We start from the raw sequence: 26157 nt of genomic DNA, 5'->3' as shown, positions 1-26157 counted from the left end.
TTCCTTACTCTCATTAAAATGCCCAGCACAGAAGTGTGGACACCTGCAGGGATTTTGGCAAAATCCATTGTTAATTCTGCTTCAAATTTTTCTACTTTCTCCTGAAGTTTTCCTTTGTATTTTCTGTTCAGCTTGGCTACTGCATCCTGGTTTAGTACCTCATATCACTGAGTCATTCATAATTTTATTAACTTTCAAAGTCTGAACCAGGTTGTAATGAAAATGAATTTATAAAAAAAAAAACCACTTGTGGCATTAGTACTACAAGAACCCATCACTCCTTCCCAGAAACAAAACAAAAACAAACAAAACAGAACAAAAAGATAAATTAGTTTGTTGTTTTCATAATTTTTGAGGGAAAGATGCAATTTGTTCAATAATTCAAAAATTCACAACAAACGTGATAAGGCACTAGACTACAAAGAAAGGAGTCTTGTTCAAGAAAAGCTGAGTGCAACTTCTGATTTACATTCACACAATAAAAATGAGTATTATCCATTTCATGCATCAGACACAATTTATGCCTTAAGATGACAATTTTGCCAGTCTATTTTGTCACACCTACTAATGCCAATTCCAAATACAGTGTCCTTCGTCTGCTGTTTCCTCTCTAACTTTGAAGAGAAAGCCATTGCATCCTCCTCATCAGTGCTTTTTCTAACTTAACTTTCATTAGCTTGTCTAGAGTACTCTCCTCAAAATCTTTTAAGACAGTTTCTTTGATAGCCAATGTAAGCTTTTCTTTCCAGTATTCTGAGACTATGAATAATTATCTTATTTTGTTTAAGCTTTCATGCTGCAGAAAATTTATAGACTTTTTTCTGAACTTAGTGAGACTTTTATTTTGAAGAATTTGAAAATATGGCTTTTGGCTGCCTTCTGTCACATTCTCCAATAACTGCATCAGAGCTCAGTTGATACAAGCCAAATTTAAGCTGATGTATTGCTAGCAGTATTTCCAAGCCAGTTCTCTTTTTTGTGTCAGCTTGACAATGTGCCACAAGCCTTTTTTGTACCACACCAGATCATGTATGCAAGAACCCCTAAAAAAACAGTCACTAAATTAAATAGAAGGAATGGAAATTTGACGACAATTTTAATTCACCAGAACTTACATTTTCTGTTAGTATTTTTTAATTTAGCTTTTATTAAACAGTTACCAGTGTAATTGGGAAAAAGCTTAGCTAAAATGTATTTAGGGAATGAGGAGAACTACTCATGCTTAAATTCCAGTAGTCATGCCATTAATTGACATGTAGACAGAATTGAATCCTCAGCCACTGGATGTGTAACCAGCTTTTTACTTCAGCATTTTTCTGCTATGTGAAAAATACTGGTCAACACTATAATATTGGTAGTTTTACACAGGTGAAGATAGAGCAAGCTATTGGGTTAACTAAACTAACACCTTGTATCTCGAGAGTCTAACACTTGATCCACTTACATCTGTCTTCAGCCTAGAAATTTCTGGTTAACTGAAGGGCAGCTTTGAAAAATAAGGTATCCAACTGTGATCTGAAAGCAGCAACTGGCAGAAAGTCATAATTGCTCATAGAAACCTGTGCCTTGTTCTACTCCAAAGGTAGCTGCCTGAAGTTTCCAACTTCTGGTTATATCTTTCTGTGCTAGAATAAAAGACTCTTTAGCCCTTGAGTAGTTTCTCCCTGTTGTAGTACTTGTTTGTGGTAATCTAACCAGCTTTCCATTGAGAAAGTCGAATGCATAGAACACTTTTAACAATTTTGGTAGTGGCATTTGAGAAGTGGAGAAGTTTACAAAATATTTTTATGACACTTTTATTCTTCCTCCTCCTAATTTTTCAGCATTTTTAAGAAACATATCTTCTCAAAATCTGTGTAACGTATCAGCAATGATCTAATTTTCAGGTGCAAGTAAAATGGTCGCCCTGCATCTAGGCTATATTTCACTGTTTGTGTAACCAAATATCATATCAATTGAGTTTTCCTGCTGAGATGTCCCTTCTGACTGCTAGAGTTGTTCGTCCACTACAATATTGAGATTCCCTAGAGAACTGCTGCTTTCTAAACCACAGTCCCCAAACTCTACCTTGCGCTTTTTTGTCTGCATTATATCTGCATTTTTTTGCAATGTCTAACCTTGCTAATTGATCCAGGCATTTCATTATTTTTACTCTGCTAGTACCATATGGAGAACTGCTAGGCAGTAAATTTATGTTTCCTTCTCAGTCTTGGATAGAACTTTTGAATGCTGGGAAGACACACTGTCAGTCTGAGCTCCTCCTTTAGTGGTGGCTGCTGTTGGTGATCAGTCAGTCTAGTTAATTATATTAATATTGCAGAAATGATACATCACTAAATTAAACCTCTTAAAAAATTTCAGTCTTATTATATCTATACAAATATCAACCAAAGCTACAATCTTGTCCCAAGAATGGAATCAAACCTGACATTTCTTTTCATGCAGCCATGTTGCCCCATGTCAATAGCTCTGTGATGTAAAGCTGGACTGGTCTGTGAATATCTAGCTTTTTTTTTTTTCCTCTAGATATTGGCAATTGAGCATCTGGAATTATCCATGTTTACCACAACATTAATAGTTTTCCTGCTATTCCAGGACATATTAAATATTAATATTATTAATGTCAGAGCTCTTTACAGATAAAAATTCATCCAGTTTTCTGTGCAAGTTAACTGAGTCATAAGTTTTAAAATGTTCATCCCAAGCTGACCTTTCACAGGTTTTGTGTTCAACAGTAGACAGGAGGTATATCCTCCTCCATGAGTGTTACTAGCACATCATCCCGCTTTTTCTTCAGCTGATGGGTATAAATTACTGAAATTACTACAATTTTCTGCTTTTTAATTGTCAATTGTTCTACCTCTAAGCGTTCATATGAAAACAATGCAAAGCAAACTGAGGTAAAATACAGATTAACATCAGTAATGTCTTCTATCTTCGAAAAATTCTTGGTCCTATTGTGGTATGTTGTATAAAATATTTACTTAGGACTTTTAATTTACACTGGTTAAGTGTTCATTTTGGCAATGCTTTTATTTTTAGTCTTTTTCCTGTTTCAATATTTCATTAATATCTTCCTGTTTTGTCTTCCAGATTCCTGTTGCTGTGACACAGATAAGTTCAACCAACCACCCAGTGAAAGTGGGACTTTCAGATGCATTTGTGGTTGTGCACAGGATCCAGCAAATTCCCAGTATGTAAAATTGTAGTGGTGCTAATGGTTTAGAGGCTGAGAAATTAGTGTAAGCTGATTTCATTGAGGATGATTAATTGCACAACAAATCACTAAGCTAATTTTAGCTTGTTAATTCAAGTGTTATTCACTTGATAATTCCCAATATGGCTTTTCCTGTCATTGTTGCTTTTGAGCTGATAAATTAAGTAAATAAAATTAAATGGCCAGTCAAATAACATCAAATTAAACTCTCAGCTGGCACAATTTGGTTTTCCATAAGATTCTGTATCTGGAACATGCTTTCATATCCATAGTAAAGAAGAAGCAATCTGTTCAGAAAAACCATCTGTATCCAAAAATATCCAGGCTGGAAGCTTTTGCTACTTTATTCTGTACTTCAGATTCATATACACATTTTAGTGAGAGGAAAGGAGATGTAGTTATTAAATAACATCTTGAGCTCACATGGTCATGGCAGCAGTATTGCAGGTGACATTTAGTTTTGTCTGGCTTTAGTTATCCTTTGTATGGCTTCACTGAAAATAAATAGTAGGAAATCAAGTGTGATTTTCTCAATGCTTTAATGTACTGTGTGCAGAACCCTTTGAGGTTGTTTAGCCATTAGAGAATATGTTCCCTTTCCAAGTCTACTGGGTTTACTTATGTATTTGGAGAAAATTTACTAAGTTCAGTTTTCAGTGAAGCCCTGATAGCAGGGGGTAGATGGAAGGAGCTGTGCTTGAACCAACCTCCTAGGACTGAGTCCAGGCATGTACTCCTAAAGTGAGCTCTGGCAGACCTGTGGTGCTTACAAGGGCTGACTTGATGCAGCCCAGCTTTAACACAGACTGCAGATGGGGTTGACACTGAAAAAGCAAGTGCCATTAGCCTCTCATCCTATCTCCTCATCACATATAAACATACGAAACAGTCTTTAACATCAGGGAGCATCAATCCTATGTCTTACATGTCCTGTCACGGGGAATATGGAAAATATCAGTACCATTTGTTACTTGTTGTGAGCTCAGAGTAGCGTGAAGGACATTAGCATGCTGAGATTTCACTTGAGAGACAAGAAATTTGTTTCTGAAGTATGATAGGTAGTTGTGATGTGCCTATGGGTGCATGGATTGGTTTTGAGTGTTTAAGAACAAATGAAATTAGGCAACAAATTTCAGTAATTTGAGTGGTATTTGAAAGCAAATCATCTGAATAGTTCTGAAACTTCAGCTTGTAAGAGCTCCAAAGATGGATTCGGGTGGAAATTAGGTCAATTCACTTAGGCAAATGGTTTATGAGAATAGTCACAGAGAAATTCTGTCCAAGACATGCAACAGGATGCAGACCTTTTGACATCAGGCCTCCTTAATCAAACAAGACTAAAGGACTTGTATTAGATTTACATATTTTGTATGGAAAATATACGGTATATGTGAATCTTTATTGTAATTTGAATGTTTCTTTCTGTAGCAATATTTCAGACAAGTCCCTTGTTTTACTACCACTAAATAATGTTGGTTTTGATGAATGAAGAGTTACTGACTAGTCTTCTGGTTTTAGCATATCTATAATTTTTTTGTCACATGACACTTCCTGCTAACAGAAGTGAGACTATAATGTGGGTAAGGACTATAAAACGTGCCACTGCTAAAGCAGTTTTGAGAGCATTATTAATGTACTGCTGTTTACAATGCATTGCTTTTCCCCCTAACTACTGGTTCTGTGGATGGTGGTAAATCATGATTATTTTTGCTAGATTGCAGCTTACACAAAGCTAATAATAATCAAGGGAACCATCATTTCACAGTAGATTTTCCTGAAGCTGAATTGTGCTCTCAATGAAATAGGTTTACATTGATGTGTACAGGCAATATAATAGCACCTTGACAGAACTGGTAAATAATGTTGGCCCATAGGAAGCCAGTATCAGATGCTCTTAAGATATGCATGTTCTTGAATTCTTGTTTTTCGGAAGCCTTAAATCAACTATGGCTCTAGTCAATTACTGAAAAAACGATATGATAGAATTTTTGTTTTACTTTATTTGTTATCTTCTTAAGACAATGGAAGAATATATATTGTTGTTTGTCCCAAAAGAAGGCAAAGAAGTATAACTACTAGTTCTAGCTTACCACTTTATCAAAGATTTTTCCATCAAAAGAACCCAGTCTCCCTTTATTTTCATGGCTAGTTATTAAAAAAGAAAAAAAAACCAAAAACATCTCCCTCAAATAATACAAAAAAAACCACCCCAAACTCTACTGCTTCATGTTTGAGCTCTGTCAGTTCTTTTTGTGTATGTATTGTGCATTTGAAAAGGAAAGAGACACTAGGTGCAACACAAGCCTATTTGAACAAATATATCCCATCAATTTTTAAAAAGGCTGAACATCTTTGGTGCATTTTGTATGCTCAATATTCTAAAATGTCAATATAACAGACCTAGTTTATTAAAGTAATTTCAGAAGATTTAGGCTATTTATCAGATTTTTTTCCAGAGGTACTGTCCAAAACACTGGTAATAACTTTTTTAATGCTTCTGAAAGGCGAGTTCAAAACCCAGGCAAACCTATTTCATTCAGAGGAGAGCAAAACATGCTTTTTGATCAGCCATTTCATTTCAAAAGTGCATTTTAATTAGTGATGAAAAGTATTCTCTTGAAGAGCCAAGAGCTAAAAGGAAGGATTTTCTGAACTTTTTTAAATGGAGGAACCTGAGAATTTCATACCTATTATTATTAATATACTTCTTCATATAAAGACTTTGCAGTAATACCCCTTTTATCTGCCCCTAAAAGAATACAGGCGCATACACTTTTTCACCTTATCTTCTAAGAGTTTGAGCATGGAGATGGGAGATTTTTGCCAGGTGGCTTTCTGCCTGTTTTTTGATATATTTCCTTGATCTGCTACTACTTCTTGCATACAGACAATGGCATTATTTTCCACTTATGTTACTGCAGATTAGCCTCTATTTTATATTTTATATCTAGCTATAGATATGCCTGTATATACTCTAGAGGTGTTTTGGAATGAATGCTAATGTGTTAAGGGAAGTAAATTTCTGCTTGGCATCAGGGTTAACCTGACAATTCTGAGATTTATGTGACAGCAAAATGACAAACTAAGTGATTAATTTCAGAGGAAATGTTTCAGCTCTTTTCAGGTAATTCAAATTAAGTGAGCCAGGCTCTGGAACTCCGCTTCTGATTTGTAAGTTAGAGTGACCACCCTGATTTCTTCTTCTTCAGACAGGCTGAACACTTGCACACTAACTATTTTTCCTTTTGTAACAAACACACTAAGAATGTTTCATGGATGTCATCCAGCTAGAAACTTGACTGGTAATGACAAAGCTGGAAGCTTTACATGTTCCTTCAGCAAGTCTTTTTTGAACACCTTCGCTACTTCAGGACCTTTGTTCGTTGCCCACCTTCTCTTACCAGTTCTCTTTGGTTTCTTGTTTATTTCTCTGCCATCTGCTATTCTGTTCTTGGCTTTTCACTTGCCTGTGGTGTCCTTTACTCTCCCTTCTGTGGACTCTCAAGATCTCTCTTTAATTTCATGAGCATCTTTCTTGCCCTCTGTTTTCTCTCTCCTTCAGAGTTACTGTGTTTCTCTCCTTTGTTTCAGCACTCTTCCCTATTATCTTTCAATTAGTTTTTGGTTGTGTAAGAAGAAGAAATGAAAAAGCATTTCCTGCAAACCACTTTTTTATTTTAGCAAGAAAAAACCCAACAGAGAGCTTTCCCATATTGTGTTTATTTCCCACAAAACCGTGAAAGACACTGGTAAAATGAGGGTGTGCCAGATTCGGGGGACCTACACCAGTCTTGCACTAAGAGATAATGGGTAGTAGGTTTGTCTCCACAATGAGACATACTTCTCTATGATCTTGGCCTCTACTGTGTTAGATTCAGCTCTTTTAGGGAATCCATGCCTTGGCAACTCAACATTTAATCACACTGAAATTATTCAACAACACTGTGTACAAAACTGAAATTGTAGCTGAGCTATGTATTAGTAATATTCCAGTTTCAGTGCAATTAGTGTCACTCAATATGTAGTGTAACTCAAGCATATAATTAAGTGACAACTCTGCATGTTGTAAATGTTTGCTCAAGATGTCACACCACTTTGTTTACAGCAGTGAAGCCCCTGAAAGAACCTTAGGATTACCTTCCTGAAGGGTAAAAGACCACTGGCCATTTGTGCTCTGATATCTATTTATATAAAGGTGCAGCACCACTTGGGAAATCACAAAGTCTGATTTCCTGCTGCCTTACTGGCAGTGTTATCATTTACCTCTGTGCAAAATGGGCCTCAAAGTTATCACTCTAAAATCATAGTATTTATTCTTCTTTCCACTAGTGTAACTAATCCCACAGAGCCAGCTGTTCCAGCCCTGTATGTTTGTCTGCTGGTCCAAAAGGGTTTATCCAGGCAGCTGGGTTCCTTGCACTAGATGTCTGATTCAGGAGCATGCTGTTGATCTTTGGTAGCATGACACTACTTCCAGGACTGGTACAAGTTGATCAAAGTTTAAAATATTGTCATAACCAGCCACAGACAGATCTCAGAGTAAGGCAGTTTGGTGCATGGTGGGATTAGGGAATAAAGCAAGTTTTTCACACCTAGGTCCTGCACTAGGAGCTCCTTAGCTGGCATCAGGTATGGAGGCAAATCTGGAAGGACGTGGAGAGTTTCAAAGTAAATCTTGTGTGGTAGGCACAAAGCATTGGGGCAGAACAGCTCTTAGTACATTGTTCATAAAGTTATTTTCAGAGCATACTTCACTGGTTTGCTTGTTCACAGATTATACATCTTTGAGGTGCAGCTCCCAGGTTTAAAAGGATTTTTTTAGTATTTTTTAAGAGAATTATAAAATAAATACAATCAGGGAATCTGAATTTTTATCTAGATTTAGATGTGTGTAATATTCAGTGACCAACAGCAATTGTGGAGGTGTTTGGATTACAGGCATTGGTGCTTGGTCCCAGTGTCAGTGCCTCAAGAATTAATTAGTTAATATTGCTAAGTTTAGAAATAAAAAGCTGTTAAAGAACAGATGCTTTGACATTCTAATTACTTTACCTTTTGTGGTGACAGCAATCAGACATACCAGGCTTTCAGGTTTTATTCACCTGGTGATGTTAAATAAGGTCCCTGTCAAGCAAAGTCCGTGGCTGTATAACACAGCAACTGTGCCCCACCCTTCTCTATGCCTTATATTTTCCACAAATTGCTTGCAGCTTGCAAAACAAATTGTTTACTTCAAATTGTCTTCTGCATAATCAAATGGACCCTCTTAGCATTTGTGTTTTCTCTATCAGCAAGACTAAAAAGTGAATGTACAGCTGTGTGAATACATATGGCTTTGTTTAGCAGATATTTCTGGGTATATGGCTAATCCCGATTCCCTAGAACTCTTTCACTGACAAAGGTCTTTTTTTGTGTGACATATAATTTAAAAACTCAGAATGACTTCTCCAGTATTTTCACATTTCACTGTATTGCACATTTTAGCTGAGGAATAGTGTATGAGGAAAAGTGATTATGTAATGGAAAAGATACAGAGAGATTATGCATCTGTCAGACACATATTTAGAATGGTTTGTTATGAGATACTGACCCTTCAGACAAGTTAAGAAGTCATTGGTGCTCTCCTGGCACTGCTCCCTCTCCAGAGCACTCTCCCTATCGAGTACTTTTAGTCAACTGTTGCAGTTCTGTTTCATAGAATATTTATATTCCATTATTTAGTTTAATTCTACTGTGATAAAACTACATAGAAATATTTTGTCACAGCAGAATCTTGCACATCTATAATTTACCAATCCATTGCTTAATCCCTTGAAAGGATTCTTTCAAATGGCCTTCTGACCCCCATGTTATCTCTCTTGGTCAATGAGGAGCATTCTTACCTCAAATAGCTGGTGTTCAGGGTTTTCTGCTGGGACTGTACCTTTGGCCTTGTGTTCAAAGATAGCACAAGTACATGCCATGAAGACAAACCAAAGAACAATTTGAACCATGCTGTAAATTAAACCAAGCATAAAAAAATATGGTCTGGTATTGAAAAATATATTAAAAGTTATACCATTTAAAAGTGTGTTTGAGAAACTCAGACTTACAGAAATGTAAAATATTTTCATGACTAGAAGAATATACACATATTTTCTGAAATTCAGAACCAGGAATGGTACTTCAAAAGCATACAAAAGTCCTTTTCCTTTCCTCCCTTCTCTGCCAGGTCTGATGTCACATTTCTTTATAGCAAAATACCTGCACATGATGCTTAAATATTTATCTGTTTAGTGCATCGAATTATTTCACTAGTTCTTGTCATGTTGAGTTGTATACTAAGGTATACATGGGCTCATAAGCTCTTTGGGATTCTGCACTAGTACTTTTTTGTGAAAGAGCTAAATAGGCAGCATAAGATAAAGAAGAAAAACTTCACCTGAGTGAAAGGCAATGTCTCTCCTGGAGTGCATGAAGAGGTTAGGGGGAAAGCATGAGGGAAGAGTATTCATTTTTCTGTTTATCCTGTTGAGTTTAGCTTTTTTAACCAGTTTTGTTTTGCTCAGAATTCAAAATAAGGAGAGAAAAGTGCCTTTCGAGGATCTAAGCATGACATGTTTAAGTTGTACTTTCAAAAGAATCTAGCCCTGCATGTTTTTCTAGCCTGGTCAGGCAGGTAAATTGGAATGCTCACATTTCCAAGCACCTGTCTGTAAGTATATACAAAGATGTTAGAAGGTGGCTATGCAAATACCTCTCTGTGCTTCAGTTTCTTACGTTAGATAGATGCCTCATATGCAAACTCACCACCTGTGGCTGACACAGTCATCTTTCTGAAGAAAAAGATCAAATTTGAGTCTGTCAGGCAGTGGGATTTAATGGGATCAACAGTCATGCTGAAATATGCATGATTATAATTTTTTTTTTTTTTTAATAACACACTTAATTCTCTTAAAAGTAGTGTTTTTCAGAAATTTCATGCACTGGGTGAGGTAAAAGTGCCTGTGTCCTGAGTCACTGATTCTTACTGAGTCTTTGGAAAGCCAGAAGCTCCTTATTTCTTGTAAGTCCTGTAAGGAGCCTGTTAGGAAAGGTTCAGCATTAACAGGATTATGGCATACTAGTCTGTACCAGTACTGATGAGGTGCAGTTCAAAAAAAATGTTGACACCCAACATTTGAAATTATGTATTCACTTGGGGGTTTTTCCCTGCTTTTTTTTTTTCTCTTTTTTTTTTTTTTTTTTTTTTTTTTTTTTTTTTTTTTTTTTTTTTTTTTTTTTTTTTTTTTTGACAGAACAGTAAAGACTTTTGTGGAAAGAAATTACAGCCTTCAGCATTGGCAGGAGCTCATTTCAAAGACATTTTACCATCGCTCTGATTTGGCTTTTATGAGACTGACCATTCCATGAGCATAAACCCCTCGCAGCTGGCAAGAGGTTTTCCCTACCCCAGCACACAACTAGCTTGCGCATGAAAACTCCTTCTGTCCAGTGGGTCTGAAGGACTTGGCTAAGGCATTTATTGGGGTAAACTTTGGCACCTGCCCACATCCGTCTTTTAACTGGTCACAATGTATTTGTAGATAAAACTAGTTCAATTATAGGTTCATTTCATACTGAAAGAGAAATCTGCTATCAGGAGGGGTGAAGTCAGAGTGAAGCTTCGAACAAATCACAAGAAGTGGTTGGCAGTGGTGCTGATTTGAAGCTAAATAGAAGTATTATTGTCTGAAAGCAAGATACTGCCTACTTGTCCCTGAGAGCTATTGAGAGAAGAGAGGGCAGAAAAGCTGCTTCCTCAAGTAACAAGGTGTGCCCTAGTCCATACAGGACTGGCAAAATAGATTGGGTTTGTGACTGTCTTCAAGTCCATTTTCTTGTGTTGCATGTAGACTCAGACTGCCCATTGACATGGGTAACCTGTTAATCCTTTGTATGTAACCCTTTATTTCTCTCTGGAATTCTTGTACGGGGTCACTGATTGTATTTTACTTTGATTTCAGTTAGTTTAGCAGACCTTCAAAACCAACATAATTATGAAACTAAACACGAGAAATTTGTCATTTTTGTGTCAGATTGGTGTTGTAGGTTGTACTTTCAATTTGCAAATATAAAAGCTGGCCAGGCTATATTGCAGCTGTACACATAAAATCTGGAATTTTCAGAACACATTATAGGATATTGTTCTGGGAAGTAGCATGTGATTTTTTTCACATTTATCTTGTGCTTGGGTCTTACAATTGGTTGTGAGTTCAAAGCCCTTAAGAACAGTGCATTGACTATATTGAATTTCTGCTTTGAGAAACTCAGATGCAGTCAGCTTGTGTAAAGATTATGCATAGTGACTGTTTAGGAAGACTTGTCTTCTTTAATAAAATGTTATAATATGAAAATATATTCTATTACATTTAGATGTGAGCCATCTTGTAGCTAAAAAATTTGATTAAGCAATGAAATCAGTTTTGTTTGCACATCTTGGCAAGAACTGACAAAGTGAGCATAAAGCATTTCTCTCAAGTCTGTAAGCTGAGAAATGTCTTAGGAAAGCAAGCATTTGAAATATACCCTAAAATGTCTGACAGTATACTCTCCAGAATTTCTGCCTAAGTCAATGACTAAGATGCTTGAGAGCACAGTCAGAATTTTCATAATTCTTTGCCAGGATAAGTACCTATTCTGTCATCTCTGAGGGTTTCTCAACGAAAAATTCTCTATCTTTACATATTATTTTGTGATATTCAAAGTTAAAAATATATTCTTTAGGAAAATTGTTGCCATATGTGCACCTAAGGAACAGTGTGCAGTCATTACATCCAGTATTTTTCACAATGTAAAGACTGGAAAATAGTAAAATATGAATTTTTTTTCTTTCCTGTTAGATGTCCGCAGAAGAACAATTTATGAATACCACAGGGTGGAGCTACAGATGTCAAAGATTACCAATCTCTCAGCTGTCGAAATGATACCTCTTCCAAGTAAGTAAAACATTATATAAGCAGGAGCCAGATCTAGGAAGCATCTCCCTCCCAGCAATGCATACACAATTTCAAATATTTTGTTTTATCTGTTGACTTGGAATCATGAACAGATTCATTTATCCTCTCCTAGATTCCCATATGGATGATGCATTATCCAGTTCATTCTCCTGTATCTCAAGTTAGTTTATAGGTATATAGCTCCCAGTAGGTTTTGAATGAAATTTGTGCCAAATCATTTTTTCAGAAGAATGATTATATTGCCTTTAAATGGGTTTCCTCAAGGAAAAAAACCTGCAGTTTTCATGCTTGCAATGCAAACCTGAATTTTTCTGTGTACTGTGCATCACAGCACAAAGGTATATCCCCAAACAAGTGACTCCAAATATTTTGCAGTTCATCTGGCTCTTTTTTCCAAGGCAAAACTACATTGTTCAGAAATCTCAGGGTTTAAAATGCCGGCTGTACTACCATAAAAGGAGTAGAAATACCTATTTTTCTTTTTTTTTTTAATCCAGTTATGGTTCTTGCACATTTTTCTTTCAGTCTTATTATCTGCTTATGTCTGACTGTTAGCAACACCAAAGAACAGTAGAGCCAGGGAAGAAAGAGGTTTAAGGAAATACTTAATACTGAGCAAAAAGAGATAAAAATTTGGGAATGAAGCTGAATGAACAGATGTGGAAGTAGGAATACATTTACAAATGGAATACCACAGATGAAATGTACTTTTGTGCATGCAGTTGTGCAAAGCATTGTAATAGGCTGGATTCAGGGTCTTATTTTGGCCATGTGTGAACCTGTTGAGTTCCTAAATATATATTATCAGAAGATGTCTTCTTCTTATGTGCTTTTTATGTGAAATATATATGAGACTAATGTAATAATTTGTGTTTGTTTATCTACATTCCAGCTTGTCTCCAGTTTACCAGCTGCGGTCCCTGTGTCACTGCCCAGATTGGTTTCAACTGCAGCTGGTGCAGTAAACTCCAAAGGTAGAGAAAAGAATTTTTCTTTTCTTCCCTTTTTTTGTGTGGTTATGCATCTGTGCTCAAAGGCTATCCAAAACCATTTGCCTACACATTATTCAGCATTAAAAGTTGTTATATTTGGGTTCTATATATGCACTTACATGAACATAAACCTCAGTTTTGATCACTAGCAACACATCGTTGTTACATTTCACTTCAACAATTAGGTAAGAATATTCAAAACAGTTGACTCAGGAGTTAAGCCTTTGTCCTTTAAAATCCTTTTGAAGTAGAAAAAGGAGATCATAATAAAAATCATATTTTCTCCCTACATCACTAGCTTCATCAAAAGTAATTTAACCACATGTAGATGCAGGGTGTTAATGTAACTGTAAAGACTTCCTTGTTAACAGCAGGGAGACCAACACATCCAAACAATCAGAGTATTTTCCTTTTAACATTTTCCTTTTAAACCTGTCATTATACTTAGTGGGTGCGTTGGGTCTCCTCAGCCTCTCCGTGACACGTTGACGAGGACAGTCAAGTCCATGGCAGGAATGATTTACACTGGAGTGGCTGAAGCACAGCCAGCAAAATGGAAATTCTGCAGCTATAGCTTTCCAAAAAGTTTTTCACTCACCGATCTTCACTGACCTTCATGGCAAGAATTTAACGCCAGTTCTCTGAAATAAAATGCAGTATCATAATGGATGTTTATTGTTGCTGTGTTTTTCAGCTCTAGTGATTAGGTTTAGAAGCACTTTGTATGAAATCGATGTATACTGAAACAAGAAAAGGTAATTAGCATTCTAAAATAGTGCAAAAATTTGACACCGTGTTGAAGAACTGGTAAATAGCTGACAAACATGGCACAGGATTAGGAAAATGGGGTCATCTTTATGTTTTCTTAAGCTGCAACTCCTGTAGTAAGTCACTTGAAAACTCTGTTCCCCATTTGTCTTGCAAAAACTTTTTCAGTTGGAGCTAAGTGAAATCATGTAATAGAATTGGAGCTAAGTGAAATCATGTAATAGAAAACATACCAAACTTCAAGAGTAAGAATTCTTCTAGAAAACTGTCCCAAGCACGCATGAACAGTTCTTGGTTGCTTTACCCGATTCCTTGCTTTCAGCATTGTTTGATTCTCCTTCCATTGATAGATGCTGTAGCACTGAGTTTCTGTTGGCTTTGGTTTGAGCAAGGCCTGTTGCTTTGTGGCCAGTATTCTCATTTTTGTTTGGATAAACTCAGTTGTATAGTCCAGACCTCTTGCGAAGAACAGGCAAACCTTCAGATCCTTTGTGTTTCTCTGTAGTTCCTGAAGACGTGAATTTCCTGAGTTCTGAAATTCCTGGGAAATCTGTTTTGCTCACTAAGGCACAAATTCACTGTGGAGAACTGAGTTTTATCCTTCACCTTTAGCAGGAGCAGAACCAGGCATGTAGTCACACTGTGTTTCCTTCTGCTTGTTTAGAAGAATTTGTGGCTGTCCCCTCAGAACTGGCAAGGTGTAATTTACTGCTGAAAAATCTATTTCTGTTCAATTAAAGTTTGAATGAAGAAAACCTTGCTTTTTTTTTTTCCTGTGGAGGTCAAAGATGAGCCTACTGTGAGGCAGTCCTGCACTGTTTCCCAGAAATAGTTGTCTCCACTCTGCAGCGTGGTTGTGCTTTTGACATGATGCAGCAGGTAGACTGAGTAGTTTTATTGCTATTAATTAGCCCATAACTGACAGTAATGAGACTGTCAATTAATTAGCCCATAACTGACAGTAGTGAGACTGTCATTTCATGCAGGCAGTGTTTGGACTTTGTTTGACTACCAGCAAAAGCAGGAACTGGAGAGGATTCTTTAGAAAAAGGATGGATATATAAAAGGAAACTAAGAATGTTTCCACATGGGGATTTCAGTAGTTTAAAAACAGTCATATCATCCAGTTTTTATCTATTAAGATAAAAATAATATTCAACAGGTTTTAGCAAATGGAGAATTGTGTATAGTCATAAAATAGCTCAGAATGGAAGGATCCTCTAAAAGTCATCTAGACTAAACTCCCACTCAAAGCAGGGCCAGATTTGAGATCCGACTGATTTCTTTCTCACTTTGTTCATCAAGGATTTGACCACAGAGGCTGTGGTCCAGTCCCCAGAACACCTTATACAGGATTTTACACCTAATTTGTTACCTTGCTGTTTCCTCCAGAAACATGGCTTTGGTGATGATGTCTGCCACAAGCCTCATTATCTTTCTTGGCCATTCTTCTCCTGTTTCTGAAATATTTCAACTCTATGGAGAAAGAGATCTGAAATAATAAATGGTTAAATATTTTGTGAAAAGAGGCAACTTACTTTCCAAAATGTGAAAAGTGATTATTTATTTGGTTACACTGCAGGATTATTGTGATGAGGAATCATTCTCTCTCAGCTTTGAAAATTTTCTACCAGTTCTGGATACTCTCTCTATACTTCTAGTCTAGTGTCTCTCTTCTTTTACCTTGCTTTCTCAGCATATATATTCATTTTAGAGAGATACAAAATAAAAAGTCTTATTCCATTCTCAGCAGCTGCACCACCTCTGGCAATGTCTGGTTCAAAGGAGAGTGGTCAGAATCATTTGCCTCAGTACCACATTGTGGGTTTGTTCCCCTCAAAAATAAAATGCTGTGTTAAAATGTTCATTTTGCATTTAATAAAGAAGCATTTCCTCAACAAGAAAATCTAATAGTCTGGTTAGAAATCATAAAGGATGGAAAGTTGTTAATTCCTATCTCACAGTCCTTCAGCTTTTTCTGTGTATCACTGCTCTTCACTCACCAGCCTTACATCAATGAAGACTTTTATCTCCTGTTACGATATACGTTGCTCTGCTGCAGTAGGGTAAAATCAGCCTGAAAAAACAAGGACAAAGCATTCCATCGAGTATTAACTTAGACATTTCAGAAGTGCCTAGAGGACAAAGAAAATTAATATTTACAGTCCACTTTCAAATGTGTGCTCATAGGGTTTTTTGAAGTAGGAGGAATGCTTAGGAGCAATGCCTGAGTAATGCTTCTCAGTTGCAAATCTGACTGGACACACTGGTCCAAGAGATGAGGAACCAAAACTGTCTCTCTTGTCTTTAGGCAAATCCCAGAGTGAGGAATCCTATTAGCCTTTGTTGCAAGAGCCTGAAGAAGGCTTTGAACTGTCAGTGGTGGGTTTTCAGTGTATCAATAATCTCCTGACCAACCTAGTGCTCAGATTTCTGCAGAGGGAGGTTGCCTATTTGCTTCTGAGGGGACTGATAGGCAGATAGGAGTGATAGGGTCAGATATGCCTGGAACACACATCTGTGGTGCCACAGTAGTACTTTGGTGCTTGACACTGAACCGTGCCATAAATCAAATCTCTCCTGATGGGAGAGGGTGTTTTAAAAGTCCTTGCAAGGAGTTCAAGAAATAAACGGAGACTTTCCTGGAGTTTCACTGCTGCCAGATAGTTGTTTATTAAGTCTTACCAGAGAAACAGAGTCACTAGCGTGACCCAGGCATAACACAAAGCAGAGAATGCAGGAGAAAAGTCCAATTATCAAGATTTACACAGCCTTTTAAAGATAATTTAACCAATGGTTACTAAAAACGTATATTATTTTCACTTTCCTACGAATTATTCAGTAACACGGCCAGGAACTGCGGAATTTTTTGTTCAATCATCCCTAATTATTTTTACTACAGAACATGGAGTAGTAGAAGAAGAAGAAGAAGGTTTGGAGAGCAACAATCCTCCATTTTAATGTTTTTTGCTCTTATCTATTTACTACAAAGAGAAGCCCAAAACCTCTAAATTTTTCATCCTGTGACAATCTTACATAGTAGTCTATAACCTAATTCACACCATTGTATTTTCTTTCCTGATTGTAGGCACTTTTTTCCAAGGTTGGAGGTTAAAACAATATTGTTCAGGGGGGTAAAAAGCCTTCAAAATAGGCAGAGAAATATTCTCAGCACTCTGGGTTCCTACAGTGCTCTAAAGTGAGGTCTTCTCAAGGAGATAGACTTCCATGTGAGTAACAAGCCTACACATATCCACTGGGAAACAAAACTGTGTGCCAGTTCTACAAACCTTTCTTCTCAGGAACTTCTTACCCCATTTAGCCAGAGAAACATTACTACCAGGAACACCATCTTGCATGTGATTTTTTTCCTTGCATTAGGTTTAATCCACATATGGAATCATCCACACAGCAAAGTACAGGTTTTGGGGGAAGAAAACCCCAAAACTTTATGTATAACCTTTAACTGCACAAGAAAAACTGACTAGCAGGACCACTGCAGAAAAACTTTACTCCCCCACATGGGCAATCTCTATTGGAATGAAAGCAGCTTTATCCTGCAACAGTGGGCTGTTTCCTACCTGTAACTTTAGTCCAGCTGCCATGCAAGCTCTGCAATGGCTGGAGAGGCAGATTCATTTTGTATGTGACTGAGGGCTGAATCCTCTGTTCCTGCACTCTCTACAAGCTTAAATCACCATTAGCTCTTTCATAATGGGTCATCAAACTATCCACTCTGAAATCCAATATGATGTGTGTCACACAACTTTATCATGACTGAAGCAAAGGCACATCACATCATTTTCCTTTCACATCAGCAGATGGAGGATCCCCCAGGAGCTACTTTCTTTTGGAACTACATATATTTCAGAACTGTTTCATAAGTAAAACTGTTCAAAAGGAGATTAACTATAAATAAACTAAGATGGTATTCTAACTTTCTCCAACACAGGTATCCGTGTCTATAAAATGCCTGAAACACTTTAGTGTCTGCCCCATGGTGGTCTCCTGTGGCTGAAACTTGGTTCATTTGCCCTTCATTATCTCTGACTTCCTGACATGTAAAAAGTGGGAGAATTAATTCATGTTAGATTTTTTTTTATACCGTCTACTTATGCATCTGAAAATGTTTATATACTCTAGGCACTTGATTTAGCCTGCACATTGGAGATGTCATTTTCTGGGAAAGTTTTTGGAAGCTTTAAGACAACCTTGGTATTATTTTAATGCTTCAGTTTGTAAAACTTGCTTGCATATACTGAAATACTGAGTTCCCTTAAAAATATTTGAAGTTGTTTGTCCAACAAATAAAGATTCCCTAGATATTGATGTTTTTATTTTGTTAAACTTCAGGAAAGTCTCAGATTTGGGCAGTGAAATGAAACTGATATTTCGGTGTGTTCAGAAATAAGCAACGAGCACATTCTTGCAATCTGTGCATGCTGGAGACTCAGGCTTTGAATGTTTCATGCTTCACTTCTTCAATACAGGATAAAAGCAACTCCCAATACCTGCAACATCAGTCAGGTTTGGTGTGGTACCATCACCCCCACGCTGAAGATAAGGAACTGGAGTACTGGTACTCCAGGGCAGGAGTACTAAGGACAGGAGCTGTAAACAGTTTAGATGATAGCTTTACTCAGCTGTCACTGTTGGTACATATATTCAGATTTTTAATCCTCAAAACTGTCTGCCTTATGCCAAGGGCACCCAAAAGCCTAACAGCTGGATCCACAAGGATGCTTTGCTGGCAGACTCACTTAGGTTTTCAAGGGAAGTTATACAGAATAGGAGAGCAGTACTAAAAGGAGCTTTTTACCAAATTCTGGACTTAAGTATCTAGGACCAAAAAATCTCTGAGTATCCAACACTTTGTACGAGGAAAGATCTTCAGATGAGTCTAAGCATGACTCAGCAGTGAAATCTGCCGTGGAAGCCCCATGACCTACTGTCACCCAGTAAGGGTGACATTGCCTTGACACAACAGTCTGTCAGTGGTCAGAGAACCCCTAGAGGCACAGGAGATAAGTGAACATGGGTCCTCTGAAAACAAGGCACCCCTGAAGAATGGCCTATTAGATGTGGAGGTGTGTAAGCTTGAGCACTGAAACTTCCTTGCATGACTCCAGCTCAGACTAGCTCCACTATCTGTCGCTGTTGTACCAAGAAACGGCAAGAATCACGACACAAGTCCAAGGAGAAATGGAATTATTTTATTAATTACAAGCTGGGTTATATAACTTGGTCTGCAAGAGAGCATGATACAATTGGTCCCTTGATCAACCACCCTCTAGAATGATAGGTGGAGGTTCCACAACACTCATTCAAAATATTTTCCCCAATGTACCAGAAAAAGAGTTGGAAAGCAAGTTTGCACCTGTGAGATAAAGCCTTGATTTACAAAAACCTCAAACCACATCTCAGCTAGGCTTGCATGAGAAAGGAAAAACTTCACAGGATGGTGCAGCAGCTGGAAAATTCCTCTGCTCCTAGCTTTTTAGTATCCACAACTATCCTCAGTCGCTGGCTGCCTGGAGACAGAATTAGCACCTGGCACTGCTCTCCAGGCAGCCCTGCTGGGGACTTTCCTGGGTCTGAAAAGTGAGATTTTGCACTCTTATTCTTAAGAGTCTTTGTTTTCCAGAGTATACATTGAATAATGTGGTTTGAAATCATACCCATTTATGGCATTGACCCATAGAGTGCAAACCCCCAGTTTGAAAAATGTCCTGAAAGAGGCTGTAAAAATTCCAGGACTTTCTGAGTGCAGTGATGAGCCAGGACACTCCATGCACTTTAGGCAGTCATACTGCCCTTGTGTCTATGCACAGCTCCCAAAGCTTCTTCTACTCTTAAAGCAATCCTGAGCTAAAAATAATGAAAGAATCCCATTTGTGATGCATTTTACTTCAATGCTTAATCCTGTGTGCCAACAATAGCGCTAGTTGTGTAAATGAAAAGGTTATGGCTGGGGTTTATGGAATGTATTCTGTGCAAAGTGAAAAATCAGAAATGTGTCTGGGAATAGTAGCAATAATGTGATTTAAGGCTTGATACTTCTAATCTTTTATTATGATAATCACTATTCCCCTCTAAGCAGGTAATAAAGAAAAGTTGTTTTGCATTCCATGCTGATTAGCTGGAAAGCAGAGAAAGGAGACTCTTTAGGCACCTGCAGTTAAGAAAACATATTACAGTTCAAATACAAAATGACAGTGTTCCATAGTGCCCTTACGGTAATTGAGATAAAAAAAGAATGTCTATTACTTGTTTTCTGAACTTCTGAACAAGTTTGAAATGTCTTGTTTGTTCATTCTTCCTTTAGAAGGAAATTGGAAACATGCTTAGTTAACTTTCAAAGGTGAGTTTATGCCTGGAAATTTTTAATATCAGGAAGAGGAAAAGGATTAGGTTTTTTGTTTTTTTGGTCTGTATATCCCAATTGACAAGACCTGTTTTCATTAAAAGAGTGTTGACTCAAATGTTGTAGTATAAGTAACAGTCTTATGTAATCTAAAATATTTATCAGCTGAGCAAAGCACCTTCTATACAGAATTACAAAAAAAGCAGAAAAATAATTACTATTCTATCTGACTACAGAAGTCTCTGGATTTACAAAAAAAAATATTAAATCCAAATAAGAAACACACAGCTTATTGTTTGATATCTACATGTTCTTCAGCTTTTATTGGATAGCTTACACCACAGCGAGGCTTGTAGATTTCACTGGAGAGCAGGGGAAGGCAAACCACGTCACTCAGCTTGGTGTCATCTGCAAACTCACTGAGGGTGCACTCAAACTGATTGTGTGTCATTGATGAAGATATTAAGCAGCACTGGTCCCAGTACAGACCCCTGAGGGGTCTCTTGTCACCAGTCTCCATCGGGGCATTGATCCTTTGATCACGTTTTTCTAGATGCAAACATCTCACCAATTCCTCATCCACTCCATCATCCAACCACCAAATCTGTATCTCTCCAATTTGGAGAGGGATGTTGTGGGGCACTGTGTCAGAGGCCTTACAGAATTCCAGATAGGCGACATCCATTGACCTTCCCTTGTCCAACTGATTTTATCACTCCATCATAAGGCCTCAAGGTTGGTTCAAAATGCTCACTTTTAAATACTTCCTCATTTTAACTATTTGAGGTTTTAAGGTTTTGGGGTTTTTCTTGATTGCTTTAGGAATATTTCATAGTTGAATGGCAAATTAAGAGATGGAAGGAAGACTTGCTGATTTATACTCAGGCTTTTTTTATCCAAACTCTATTTAACTGACGGTAGTGAGCTGTTATTACAAAATTGGCCACAGTATCTTAGCCATTGAAATACAAACTAAAAATAAGAGGCATTTCTATGGATTAAGTAAACCACCAGAGGGAGCATATATAATCCAATCAGTGTAATGGTTTCATATACAAATTACAAGGAAAATCTCATTTTAGATGCTTTGGAAGGACTTGAGGTTTAAAATATAGTGTATTCTGTTAAATATATTCCATTCTATCAATGTGTTTTACTTCATGAATTTGCTGGTCATACCCCTGCTTCAGACAAAGCAAAAGAAGTGTGCCCAGGTTCTGGAGTTTGTATGCCACTACAGCAGTTCTTTCGGCAGGAGTGGTTTTACATGAAAATATAGCTGAGTCCTAACACTTGGGTATTAATCAGATTGTTGAATTAGGTCACATTTACACTGTGATAAATGAAAAGTAATGGCAGTACTTGTTTTCTAACCTGTATACAGTTTCTCTTCCAATTATGAAGCAATCGTATTGCAGACCTGAGAATCAGAAAGTATGGCCCTTTGCCAGAGTTTGCTCTAAAATGCAACATATTTTTCTTTTATTTTAAAAGTTGTATTGAGACAGCAATTGATCTTGATGTATCAAGAATTAATGTGTAAATTTGTCAGCCCTAATACATTACTGATAGCAACAATACAATAAGTAGATCTATACCTTATTGAGCAGAAAATTGCTCCACACCCAACTTCTTCAAATACTTTCCAAGGTGCTTGCTCTTAATTTGACAAGCTAATTTGCCCTCATGCACTGTAAGAAACTGTTAGGAAATTAGCATTCAATAATTAAGAATTTTGTATGCAAGGCAAGCCTGATGGGACCAAAGAAAAAAAAGACAGTGGCACAAAAATGTTTAAAGAACAAAGCATTTTCTCAAACCAGAATGAGCTCAGTGATGGTATTGTTTGATGAAAAAAGCCTCACAAGATCATAATAATAGATATTCTCAAGTGGGATGGCTGTTCCATTTAGAAGAGAGTGTCACTTCAGTGACTCTGTAGGTACACTTAAAAATAATGGTAAATATGTACATATCAGTAAAATGTACATAACAGTACATTGAAAAGTACTGTTAAGGAATGCAGATGATCCTGAGCTCACAACATGTTTTTATTGAAAGTTAGCTTGCAGCCAGAGGAATTTGCAATTCACTGAGAATCTCACATGGATAAACAGCAGATTAATAGGCTTTCTACATTTTTGGTACATTTGTGGAATTTGTAGTAGCTGGAGTTGGTCGAATTATTGTGGAATTTCTGTAATTCCTCTGAGCACAGAACGTCTGGAATAATTCCTATGATTAATACTAATAAACCTAAAAATCTCAGTCTCTGAGCAGAAACCCAGTGAACATGCACTGGTTCTCAGGGGCTTAGTACAAGTCAGTGCTAGACCAGACCATTCATTCCCCAAGTTTCTTTTCTCCCCACATTTTTCTGCAGTGTTTTCACAGAACTCACTGATGTTCTCAGCAGCTCCATACAATCATCCTGATCCTAACATTAATAGATTTGATATCTAACGGGTTGAATTTGAATCCTGCTTTCATACAGAAACTAGCCAGTTTTCTAGCAGCTGCAGCATTAGTCATACATATGCATACCTTGCTTTGTTTTCCTGAATAACTCAGAACAGCATGAGGACAGCAGTTATGCTCATAACTAATGCAGATTTTTAAGAAGTTCATGGCTGAGTTGTAGAAATTTTAAATTCTTTCTAGAAAATAAGTGGAAGATTGCTAAAATTCTTATTACTCTGAAATCCTAGTCTTTCTGTTAAATATTTTCTATGAAATCCTGGACCTGAAGATGGGGAAGCAATTTGAGGATTCTTTACCTAGGTGTAAACACTGTCATTAATTTAAGACACCTCACTCACAGTATTAATATTGTATATCTCTGTTTCTTACAATATCATTTGCCTTTCAAAATTTGAGATTGGTTTCACTAGCTAGATGTTTACAGTAACATCCTTTGCCTGAGTTTTTACTGTGTCTCCTGGAGCTTAGAGACTCTGTTCATTATCCACTCTGCAGGTTTCTGTGATACCCAGTTTTGCAACACAGCTTGGACAAGACATAGGTATCACAGTTAATAGAGAAAGGGCCACTGCCTGGACTGTTCTAAGACCTTAATGTAAAGTCTGTTCCATGTACATCTACTATTAAATATATAACATAAATACATAACATTCCTAAGGTGTTTTGTTATAAATGCAGGAAGTAGTTATCAAAGACACAGAGGACAGTTAAGCACTTAAATCCCATTGAGAAGAGGGGTAGAACACATCCACCTGTTACATATACCTTGGAGAATACTTACTTTTGCTGATTAATTTTGGAAAATGATGACAACATCTGTATTTCATTTCCATGTTTACACATTCACAGATGCCATAATGACAAAACACCTAAGACACCATAATGACAAAACACTAGAAAAATAGGTAGTAGTACAATTCTTTTCTGTAGAAACTTCCTTTGCAATTCTTTTATATTCGAGTGACATTTGATTCTTCCCTTATTGCATTAGAACAATAAGAGAAAGCCCTCCTCAGTCTTTGATGAACCATTTATATCTAGAATTGCAATTTCTGTACCAATCATAAATCTTTCAAATCACAAGAGTGCTGAATACAGACTTAATTCCTCATTGATTGTTTATCCTGAGTGTGATAGCCATTCCACTGGGTATTGCCATGCTCTGTTAGAGAGGTATTTACTCTGGGATTAAATTTTGGGGGTTTTTTGACCGAACTATTCCACATTCAGTCACATTGCAGCCCAAAATTCTTTTCGGTTGGTTTCATTTTCCTCTTACATTTCTTACATTTCTTACATTGATAGCTAAGTTTAAATTCATGCAAATTCCTATTTGATTGGTGAAAGGTGACACTCACCCATGAAAGGGTTCCACAGATGCCTTATGATGCAATTTATACATATCCTAGACATTTTAAGAAACTTGACTCAGGCTTCTAGTTGTCATTCTGTGTGTTATAGGCTGTCTCTCTCTTGTCAGTTCCTACACAAAACATTATAGACTGTCTGGTTCCCAAATAAATGTCTCAAATGGTCATCTACCATAAGTATTGGGCTTTAATTGTATATTACAAAGAATGCAAGGCACATTCAAATTTCAAATAAAACAGACTTAACAATGCTGCATTAAATAAATTGTAATGCAAAGTGGTTAGGATGATAATTTTTATAATACATGAAATGTGAAGTACAGGTAGATGATGAATAGATGAATACAGAATACAAATTATAAAAAATAGAAAAACTAGGGTTGTTACTTAAACACAAGACTGCTTAAAAAGTACTGAGGGGGAAGTTACCACATAAGGCAAAAACTGTACCTGCTTTACCTGAATTCAAAGAGCTTCAAGAAGGTTTTGACATCTGCAGGTAGGAACCACTGCTGTATGAACCCATGTTCACAGAGAGGGGAACGCAGTCAGGGTCTCAAACTTCTCATTGGTTATCTGACTATAACATATTGTAACAAAAAAAATGAGATTTAAATTTATCATCATGTCTACAGCATAGTTTCTACTCTACTTAGCTTATCTTCTTGACACTCAGGCTGTTTCTTACATTTCTTGTGTGGGTAAAGTCCCTAATTATATCTTTTTCACACCTCTGAAATTTGCTACATTTTCCTTAACCTAACTAACATTAATTTGCAAGTGTTATCTTTATTTGATAAGCTACTGATATTTTTATCCAGTTCTCCCTCTCTTGACTATCATGTATAGTTCTTTATGCTATTTTATGCTATCTGCTATTCCTGTGCTACTGGAAGAGTCATAAGTGAGCTGACTGTCTTCCACTAATGAAAACAGTGGATTCTAAAATAGTTCATGGTCACTACTCAAACCAAATATGGCAGGATATATGTTTTGACTTTGGAGAGAAAAAAAAACCTTCAAAGTTCCAATATGAAAGTTAAAGGGAAAAAAAAATCCCAACACAAGTAGTTTCTTAGTTTCTCAAGAGCTGTTAGGCCCTACAACAGTAGTTTCTGAGACAAATATATAAGCTGCTCCTGATGAAATTAATTAGTTTTTCTAGTCCTAAATGAATTTGTAATCAAAAAAGGATAGGACAGTACTGTAACAGGTTAGTTCCATTATCCATCATTGCTCATTTTGCAATGCTTTTATGCATTGCTGTACGTAGAGCAGTGCCACTACTATTTTGCATTATATCTTATCTTCTCTTCCAATGGACTGAAATAAATCAATCTGCTTACAGCAGATGAACAACTTGGACATTTCTTTCTGTCCCAAAAATGATGTATTAGAAAATGCACAAATTTGGCCAACCCAAGGTTTATGACTTTAGGATGATTTTTCATGTAAGTTCAGTTACAGAAAAGGTTTATAAATGGATTAGTAAAAATGATGAGTGTGCAGTAGGTGCACTTTTTCTCACGGATCCTCCCAGTACAATAATTTAGTGAGGAACAAGGTACTAGATTTCTTCCCTTTCATGTCTGAGATGAATTTAATTTATAGTTCCAAACTCCTTCCTTGATTACCAGAGAATGGTATGTTCCAAGAAATTAGTTGCTGGATACCTTTTATCAAACATTTGAGTGTTCATGAGACTATATTTCAGAAGCTAGATACCACCTACCCATTGCAGCCTAAATTGGTGGCCTAGATTAAAAAAAAAAAAAAAAAAAAGTGAAACAACAGAGACTGAGAACAAAACATTTCAGGAGCATCAAAATTTAGGACACATCTGTGGAGACAGGCAGCCCAGATTATCACACCTGACTCTAGGATAATTTTTAGGATGAATGTTAATCTCCTTTTTTGGAAGTATTAGATTTTTTTCCTTTCATATAAGCATCCAACCCACTTCATTGCTATGGAGAAATCTATCTTT

At 36.9% G+C, this 26157-nt stretch overlaps 1 protein-coding gene across 2 annotated transcripts in view; it reads left to right on the top strand.

Annotated features, from left to right (window-relative positions):
• The window catches only part of PLXDC2 (plexin domain containing 2), a 262841-nt gene that overhangs the window by 192900 nt on the left and 43784 nt on the right, over window positions 1-26157 (top strand). For both annotated transcript variants that reach the window (XM_032101667.1, XM_032101658.1), the window contains exons 7-9: window positions 3094-3193; window positions 12079-12174; window positions 13088-13169. In XM_032101667.1, the coding sequence (XP_031957558.1) occupies window positions 3094-3193; window positions 12079-12174; window positions 13088-13169 (278 nt within the window). The remainder of the gene's footprint in view (window positions 1-3093; window positions 3194-12078; window positions 12175-13087; window positions 13170-26157) is intronic.

This window comes from Corvus moneduloides, chromosome 1, assembly GCF_009650955.1.
Source record: "Corvus moneduloides isolate bCorMon1 chromosome 1, bCorMon1.pri, whole genome shotgun sequence".
NCBI classification, from domain to species: Eukaryota; Metazoa; Chordata; class Aves; order Passeriformes; family Corvidae; genus Corvus; species Corvus moneduloides.
This window is presented reverse-complemented; position numbering and strand designations above follow the sequence as displayed.